This window comes from Physeter macrocephalus, chromosome 8, assembly GCF_002837175.3.
Source record: "Physeter macrocephalus isolate SW-GA chromosome 8, ASM283717v5, whole genome shotgun sequence".
In the NCBI taxonomy this organism is placed as follows: domain Eukaryota; kingdom Metazoa; phylum Chordata; class Mammalia; order Artiodactyla; family Physeteridae; genus Physeter; species Physeter macrocephalus.
In genome coordinates this window covers 12,408,692-12,417,086 of record NC_041221.1, presented here as the reverse complement: position 1 = coordinate 12,417,086, position 8,395 = coordinate 12,408,692, and the positions used below count along the sequence as shown (strand labels likewise).

Here is an 8,395-nt window from a genome sequence, read left to right as displayed (position 1 = left end):
ATTTTCCCCAGTAGCCTTGGGCCCAATATTTAAAAATTCCTGTGGTAGCCAAGTACTTTTATCAGGAGAAATACATGATTTCTCCCTTCCTAGGCGGGACCCTGTGAGTAACCAGCGCCACACGTGCACGTGGCCCGTCTTCCATGCTGGCATCCTGGCACGACCTGGCTCCCTGCCCGGGTCGGGGGAAGCCTGGCTGTGCTCGGGGAGCCTGGAGTCCTGCTCTGTTGCCACTTGGCCCTTCTGCCAAGCTCTCTCAGCTCCTTTCCCTAACAAAGGTTCCAAAGTGTCAGTGCCACGGGGAGAGAGGAGGTTATCTAGCTTGCTGAGCAAACAGAGAGATGCTTATAAAACAACGGCCCGCGGTGGGGAGCGTGCACTCTTCTGGCGGCCCTGGGGTGCAGCTGAGCACGGACATGGGAGACCGCTGCACCCAGCTCCTGGCCGTGCTCCTCCTGCTGGGGCTGTGTGCCCTGGGGGGGGCCCAGAAACCTGGTAAGCGAGGGCTCAGGTCCTCGAGGGGCTGTGGGGGGCATTCGGACCGGCGAGCCTGGGGAGGCCTCTAGTGCCCCGCGCGCATGACAGGTCCTTGTTTTCCGCCCCTCGGGGTGTCTCTGTTCATGTTAGTTTCCCTCAGAGAGAAAAAGCAGGTGATGAGTTAACTTGAGAAGGGAAGCAGGTGGGAAGGTGTCCTAAGGTTTGGGATGCTAGTCACCCAGCCAGCTCCCGTGTGCGCCCACCCGCTTCCCCGCCACTCAGGAAGGACAGCAGCGGGGAGCTGGAGGGGGGGAGACCTCCCAGGAGGACCCCCTTCAGGATCAGTAGGATGGCCTCAGGCTCAGGTGGGCGGGCTCCAGGAGGGCCTGGCTGGGAGGCCCACTAAGGGCCCCTAGGGGTCCCGCCTCGCTCACTTTCGTCTTGACCTTGGCCTGAGTGCATCTGTCCACCCTCCTGCCAGAAGGTTTTATTTTTAAACTAAGAAAACACTTTCAGCTAAGCCCTGTCAGTTCCTCTGAAGGACACTGGCTGGTTCAAATACGAGCAAGATGAGACAGCCTTTCCCAGGGTGGGAGTGGCACTGATGGGGGGGTCCTGGATGTGCCCGAGGGCTGGGGTCAAGTGTGGGGGGCTGGCTGACCCAGGGCCTCTCCGCAGACCCCTGCCAGTGCACACGCCTGAGCCTCAAGAACAGGGTGAATTGCGGCTTCCCTGGCATCACCAGCGACCAGTGCTTCTCCGCCAGCTGCTGCTTCAACTCCAGCATCTCCGGGGTCCCCTGGTGTTTCAAGCCCCTCCCCAAGCAAGGTAACGTCCAGGAGAGCTGGGACCTCCTCCTGTGCCCCGGCTGGCAGCCCAGCACCTGGCTTCTTAGGGCTCCAACACCACCCGGGCCAGCCCCAGGGAAGGGAAAAGGTGCCCCGAGCCCCATGTCCACACTGGACCCCAAGGGCCAGCTGTTTGCCCTTTGGGGGAGACTTGTGGGAATCCGTTTGACTGTATTTGAAGAAAAAACAACTCTGAGGCCCCTCTTCGCTGTGGCTCCTGAAGGAGCTTCTAAGCGACATGAGGCATGAAAATCAGGGCATTATTAACATAACTGCAAACAGACCCTAAATGTTAAGAAATTCACTTAAGTCTTCTTGAGTTACCTTTTGAGAGTGAGTTTTGTGCCTGTGCATATTATCCATTTAGAAAGTCTCCGACTCCAAGGCGGGCACACAAAAAAGTCTGTGTGCAAAGCTGATCCGTGTGTGTAGAACTGAGTACCCTGGCCTCCCGTCCACACCCCCCGAGGCTGCTGGTCAGAGGCTCCCGGGCTCCGGGGGCGACAGGCCCGACGGCTGGCTGTGGGCTGCTTGTAGCCAGGGCTCTCCCGGTAGTGGAAGCTTCGTTGGGTTTCAGTTCTTCGGCCTAATGCTCTACATCCTTAAAGGGTCCCCACAGGAGGTACGGTGGGCCACCCCACTTTACAGAGGAATGTCAAGTCCAGGGAGGTGAGACCGTTTTCCCTCCAGCCCTTCTGACTTTGGGCCTCAGGAGGAAGGGGTGGCCACCTGCTGGCGCCCACTCTTAGTCCAGGGGTGACAGTCTCAGAAGCCCCTCGTGCCACCCCGAGCCCGTGAGCCCAGCGGTGCTCCCCTGGGACGATGGAATGGACGTATCTGGTTATAGCTAGCTGGCCTAACTGAGTCCCCTTGTTGTCCCCAAATCCGGCGGCGTGCGGCAGAGTCGGAGGAGTGCGTCATGGAGACCTCGGCCCGCGTGAACTGTGGCTACCCGGGCATCAGCCTCGAGGAGTGCGCCTCTAGGAAGTGCTGCTTCTCCGACACCATCCCCCAAGTGCCCTGGTGCTTCTTTCCGCTCTCCGTGCAAGGTAATGTCCAGCTCCTGGACCAGGAGGATTCTCGAGGGTGGGGGGAGCTGGGGAGGGGGAGGTCCTAGGCTGGACAGGATGCCTGAGGCCATCCCGGCCAGGCCCCTGGACCCAGTGGGTGACCAGTTCAGGAAAAAGTGTACTCGTGTAGGAAGCCAGCTTTCTTGTGAACCAGCTCAAAAGGCAATTCCAGAATGTTCTCAACAGCGACAGCTTCTTTTTAATAAGTTAAGCCCTCCAGCCTTCCCACGATGTCTTTTGGATGGTTGCAAAAAGCATCCCTTTCTCAGCCGCACCCCCAGGTCCCAGCACAGTCGGATGGTGTCACTATTTTGGATGCTTTGAATGCCATGTGCTGTGCTGGGCATATGAGAGGGACCCAGAGTGAAGCAGACGTGGTCTCTTCTCTCGTGGACCCCGCCGTTCTCCCCCGTGACCACGAGGGACAGGTCCTGCCCCAGCGCCAGTCCCAAGAGAGCCCATCTCCCCTCCCCCACCCCTCAGTTACAGTGTGTCGCTGGCGCTGAGTTTGATAAGATCAAGGAAAGACCGGGTATTCCAAAAGATGGGTGCATCTTGAAGGATGCCTCTTCCCATTTTGAGGAAACCAGTGTGCTCTAAAGAGCATGGCCTTTACTTTCAGAAATTTCCAAGTGATTTTTTGTGTGACCTAAGTGTCTACCTGGAAAATTACCAGTGATCTGGGGAGAATGGACTCCCAGAGGGCATCTGGCCCCAGGGGACTGTGCCCCGCAGGCAGCTCCTTCTCCAGCAGGGATGGCTGGACCAAGGGCTGTGTTCCCGTGAGCCCACGGGGCCTCCTAGCTCAGGCTCCCTGGCTCTCCGACGTGCTCACCAACAATGTCGTGTTTAAATTTCTAGACTGTCATTATTAAGAGGCAGTGGCTTCAGAGAACCCCTCAGGCTCCTTGGATGTCCTGAAACAAAAGAAGAATATGCACCATCTTATGGTTTCAGATTTCATGTTTCCCGAATTCCTGGGTTTACTTAATCTGCTTTTTATCCTTTTCAATGGCTTCACATGCAATTTCTTCAAATAAAGAAAACCCTTAAAATCTGCTAAATTTCATTTCGGCTTCATTGACACAGAGGTGGCAATAGCAGTGTGTGTGTGTGTGTGTGTGTGTGTGTGTGTGTGTGTGTGAGAGAGAGAGAGAGAGAGAGAGAGGGAGAGAGAGAGAGAGAGAGAGAGAGATTGAGAGTACGAGTGTGTGTGTAATTTTAAGATTCTTTCATTTGCTAGAAGAGCAAGAATTCATCTAATACATTCAGGCTAGTCTGACAGTGAAAAAGTATTGTATGTAAGGAATTTCAGAATCCATGATCCCTTTATAACTCTCATACTAAATCACTGTATAAATATTCAAATGATTTTACCCCCGAAAACATACTAAAAATTATATGCTGCTCTTGCAGCAACATATAATTTCAGATTGCAATTACAAAACTGCTTTGCTTTTACAAATGCATCACAGACCGCTTGCTTTTGAAATTCGTGCCAGGCACCCAAATACCTCTTCCAAAGGTGAGTCGGGGCTTGTGCCAGATTAACTCCTGTGAGTTCTCCCCTAGGCTTGGGAGCGCACAGCTGCAGCATGCACGCATCGCGTTGCGATTTGAAAGCTGTTCCAAAGAGGTAGTTCACAGCTTCCATCAAGGCTTTTAGGAAGCGTGTGGGAAAGTCGTCGTGTGAAAGATATTTCAGGCATCTGGGTGAAGGGGTCCTGGCATTCTTCGGCTCAAGGGTGCAAGTGCAGGTGGGTGACCCCAGGCCAGACTTCCTGTGGCCTGTCCCTCCTCCCTATCCCTCCTCCAGCCAAGGGCCTGTGGTCACCCTGGAAACCCAGGGCCTCTCCTTCTAGGTGACACTGGCTTTGCATTGAAAGGAGGGAATTTTTAAAAGTGTTTCTTTCAGGAAGGGACTTGGCCTCACATCCCCTCTCGGGACCCCTATTTTGAGAAGGGGGCCCCATACAGTCTTAGGTCTCCGCTGCATCTTTTTCTTGCTAATAACACACACATAAGCTCCATGAAACAACGGCTCTTGCTGGAACACGGGGTCTGAAACACTCAAGACCAGTGGCCGGTGGAGCCGTGTCCTCACGCGCGGCTCGCCTGTCCCGAGGCAGCCCCGCCCTCGGCCCCCGCAGAGCCCAGGCCGGCCCTGGTCTTGGCTCACTGGGGAAAGGCTCTTCGACGCATGAATTCTTCGCACCCAACCCCCGGGCTGGGAACTGGCCTGTGTCGCTCCCAGAGCGGCCCCGGCTGCCTTGGATTTGGGGTCTGGTGGAAGCTTTTGGTCTCAGGCCTCCTGTTCCAGGGCTGCAGGTGCGGGAGCCCCGGGTCCTTCTCAGGAGTCCTCGCGCACGACCCCAGTCCCACCCCTCCTCTCGAACGTTCCCTCTGACGCATTGACGCCCTCATGTCCCAGCCGGCTCCTGATGGCCCTTCTTATAACCGAGCGCAGACTTTTAGATTTTGAAGCAATTTCAGTGGCGTTCCCCGGGGCGGGGGATCCTTAGGCCATTTAAATCTGTTTGACATTCTTTCGATAACTCCTCTTGCTGCAGCGCCATTGATTACAGAGAACGGCGTGGCCCCCCAGAGTGGTTCAGACCGTCCCGTCCCCCTTGTGTAGGTGGCCCATGGGGAGTGTCCTCGTTGCCACTGCTGCTAGCAGCTGGTGACATCCGACCCCCCCTCCGTCAGACAACCGACCTTTCCTCCTCCCCGCTCCATCCCCTCCTCTGCTGGGCCTACGCCCTCCAGGGGCACCCAGAGCCCGGCTGGGCTCCCCTGGGACATAGCTGATGGTGGAGAAGGGTGGGCTTGGTGCGGAGGGTCTGGCGGGGGGAGGGGACGGCAGCTCCGCCCCTCACTCCCACTGTCCTGGTCCCCCGGCTCCGGGCCTTCACCCAGGTCCTTGCCCAGCTGGTTCAGGTAATGAAGGTGCTTTGAGAGGCAGTCACAGGAGAGGGGGTGGGCCAGGTCTTTGGGGCGGAAACAACAGGAGACATCACAGTGCTCGTGTGTGACCTTGGGGAGGATCTCCACATCTCCTGAGGTGCGGTTAGAACAGTGTCGGGCACGTGGCGAGGGCTTCATGACCATTGATGCCGGTTATTGTTATAGTCACACATACTGACCCCGACAGTCCAGGCCCTACTGAGTGGGGGGCAGATGGGATCTCCGTACCTCAGTACCCGGTCAGCAGCCCCTCCGAGGTCGCCCCTGCTGAGGCAGGAAGGTGAATCCCTGCCAGGTCCCCTCCCCGGGGGTCCTTCTGTGGCCCTGGCTAATGCCATGGTCCTGGTGGACAGCTGTACCCACAGCAGGCTGGGCCCCACCTGCTGGACCTCCTGGGAACGCACTGGGAGTTGGCCTGGCCAGCAGCGTCCCCGTGAAATGAGGGGAAGCTTCGTCTTCCGTCTCGCTACGCTTGGTGGGGACCCCGGGAGGGCTGCTGAGCCTTGGCACTCCACGGCCTTGAGACAGTGGCTGAAGCACAGTGTCCTCTGCAGTCCTCGAGGCCACCGCTTCAGGGTCACACACACAGAGCGCAGCGTGTTTCTGGGGTTTGCACACCTAAGCATCGCCTGGGTGGTGAGCAGTGCCCCTTCCCCTGGCTGGTGGCCTGTCCTGCTACAGCGAGGTGACACCGTGCCTCCCAGCCAGGCTGGCTTGGGGTGGCGCCCTCATGGACCACCACTCTCCCCTGCCCGGTGTCCCAGCGCCCCTCCTCACCGGTCAAGCCCTCCCCTTCAGCCTCCTGGGCCCTTCCCTTTTCGCAGCCTCTGTCCCTTCCCCAGGGTTTGTCTGCATCTGTGTGAACAGTTGTGAGAGGTTCCAGGACATGATGGGAGCTCCCTGGGCTTCCCTGCGGCCCAGACGGATGGGGACCAGAGGAGCAGCCTCACTCCACAGCCCCTGGGGGCCGGACCCCCGCTCCAGCCCAGCCAGGCCGCCCTGGCAGCTCAGACCCACTCCCAGGTGTCAGGTACCTACCTGGGCTGATATTGCTCCGGGGCTGAGGGGCTGGGTTTCCAGAAGGTCCCGTGGGTAGCAACTTCTGCATTTATTTCCTGGGATGCAAAGAGAGCTCAGCACTTAATGAAGACTCGACCTTCATTTAGCACAGTCAGAAACGCGGCTTCAAGGAAGGAAGGCCCGTCCTGTTCGTCTGGGGACACAGGTTTAATGAACGGAAGGTGTTTCCCCATGAAGAACCTTCAAGCCCAGGATGCTCGCAGGGTTGTCTGTCCTCCAGTGCCCTCTGCCGGCCTCCCTGGGAACTGACGCACCCGCCTTCACCAGGGGGCAGGGATTTGTCTGACAATAGGTAGCCTCGTCATATCCAGAGATTGACCTCAATAACTATTGTAAAGGGGGAAAGGGGGACTGACATATATACACTATTGATACTATGTGTCAAATAGATAACTAATGAGAACCTTCTGTATAGCTCAGGAAACTACTCAGTGCTCTGTGGGGACCTAAATGGGAAGGATATCCAAAAAAGAGGGGATATATGCATACGTAGAGCTGATTCACTTTGCTGTACAGTAGAAACTAACACAACATTGTAAAGCAGCTGTACTCCAATAAAACATTTTTTAAAAAAGATTGTAAGTTGCTAAACTTATAAATTTGGATCAGGCCAAATTTACTGATATGGGTTCATGAAGCAGAAATGCTGCATGTAGTGTTGCAGCCTAGGAACTTGGAAAGGGCTCTCTTGCTGGTTTGAAGACGGCCACCTTCTGGCTGTCCTTACAGGGACTTTCCTAGGTGTATATACATGGAGAGAGAGGCAGAGACTGAGATAGAGACAGAGTGGGACAGGGAGAGAGAAAGCTATAAGGCCTAATCCTATCAGGTCAAGGCCCTACCCTGATGACCTCATTTAAGCTTAATTACTTCCATAAAGGCTCCATCTCCAAATACAGTCACATTGAGGGTTAGGGCTTCAACAGGTGCATTTGGGGACACAATTTTGTCATAGCATTGACCTTTCATTCAGCTGTCTTTACACCAGTAATACTGATAATTGTTATACCTTGAGGTTGTTGGTTTTTTTTCTTAAAAATTAGCCTTATTGAGGTATAATTCAAGGCAATAAAATTTGTCTATTTTAACTGAATCAGTTCAGTGAGTTTTGAAAAATGTTTGCAGTTGTGTAAACACTACCACAAGGAAGATATAGAAGATCTTCATTCCCCCCGTCAATTCTCTCATGCCCGTTTGTAGTCAGTGCCCTCCTACCACTTCCAGCCCCAAGTAACCAATGAATCTGCTTCCTTTCACTATAGTTTTGCCTCTTCTAGAATTTCCTGTAAGTTCAGTCAGGTTGTGCATGATCCTTTGCACCTTTCTTCATGAGATTTATCTGGGTTGTCCACGCCTGTTGCTTGCTGGGTAGGATTCTGCAGGGGGCGCATTTCACTGTGTGTTTACCATCCCCCAGTCGATGGGCATTTGGGTTGTTTCCAGGGCTTCACTGTTAGGAACAGACCTGCTGGGGACAAGTGTGTACGAGTCTGGAGTTGGCTGTGTAAATACCTTTTCTCCTGGAAAATATCTGCTAAGTAGGATCGCTGGGTCGCATGGCAACTGTTCTGTTGGACTTGATAAGAATCTAACAAATTCTTCTTGCAAAATGGTTGTGCCATTTTGCCTTCCCACCAACAAAGCATGAGAATCCGGAGGTTTCCCACACCCTCTCCAGCACGATGTTGTTAGCTTTTACTCTGAGTCATGCAGCTGTGTGATGGGCATCTCATTTCCACTTTAATATACATTTCCCTAGTAACTAATGATATGGAGTATCTTCTCATGAGCTTGCCATTTTTTTTTTTTTTTTTTTTACTTTTTCTCTGGTTAAGCATCTGTTCAAGTCTTTTTATTTTAAATTGATTTTTATTGGGGTAGAGTTGATTTACAATGTTGTGTTCGTTTCTGCTGTACAGCAAAGTGAGTCAGTTATACACATACATATATCTA

The 8,395-nt window shown here is 54.2% G+C and overlaps 1 protein-coding gene across 1 annotated transcript; it reads left to right on the top strand.

Moving 5' to 3' along the window:
• The first annotated feature begins 404 nt into the window (after window positions 1-404).
• Window positions 405-2,442, top strand: LOC102975564 (trefoil factor 2). Its single transcript, XM_024120070.2, has 3 exons — window positions 405-495; window positions 1,156-1,305; window positions 2,228-2,442. Exons 1-3 carry the CDS (start codon window positions 417-419, stop codon window positions 2,440-2,442), a joined length of 444 nt encoding a protein of 147 aa, XP_023975838.2. The 5' UTR covers window positions 405-416.
• Window positions 2,443-8,395: the final 5,953 nt, after the last annotated feature.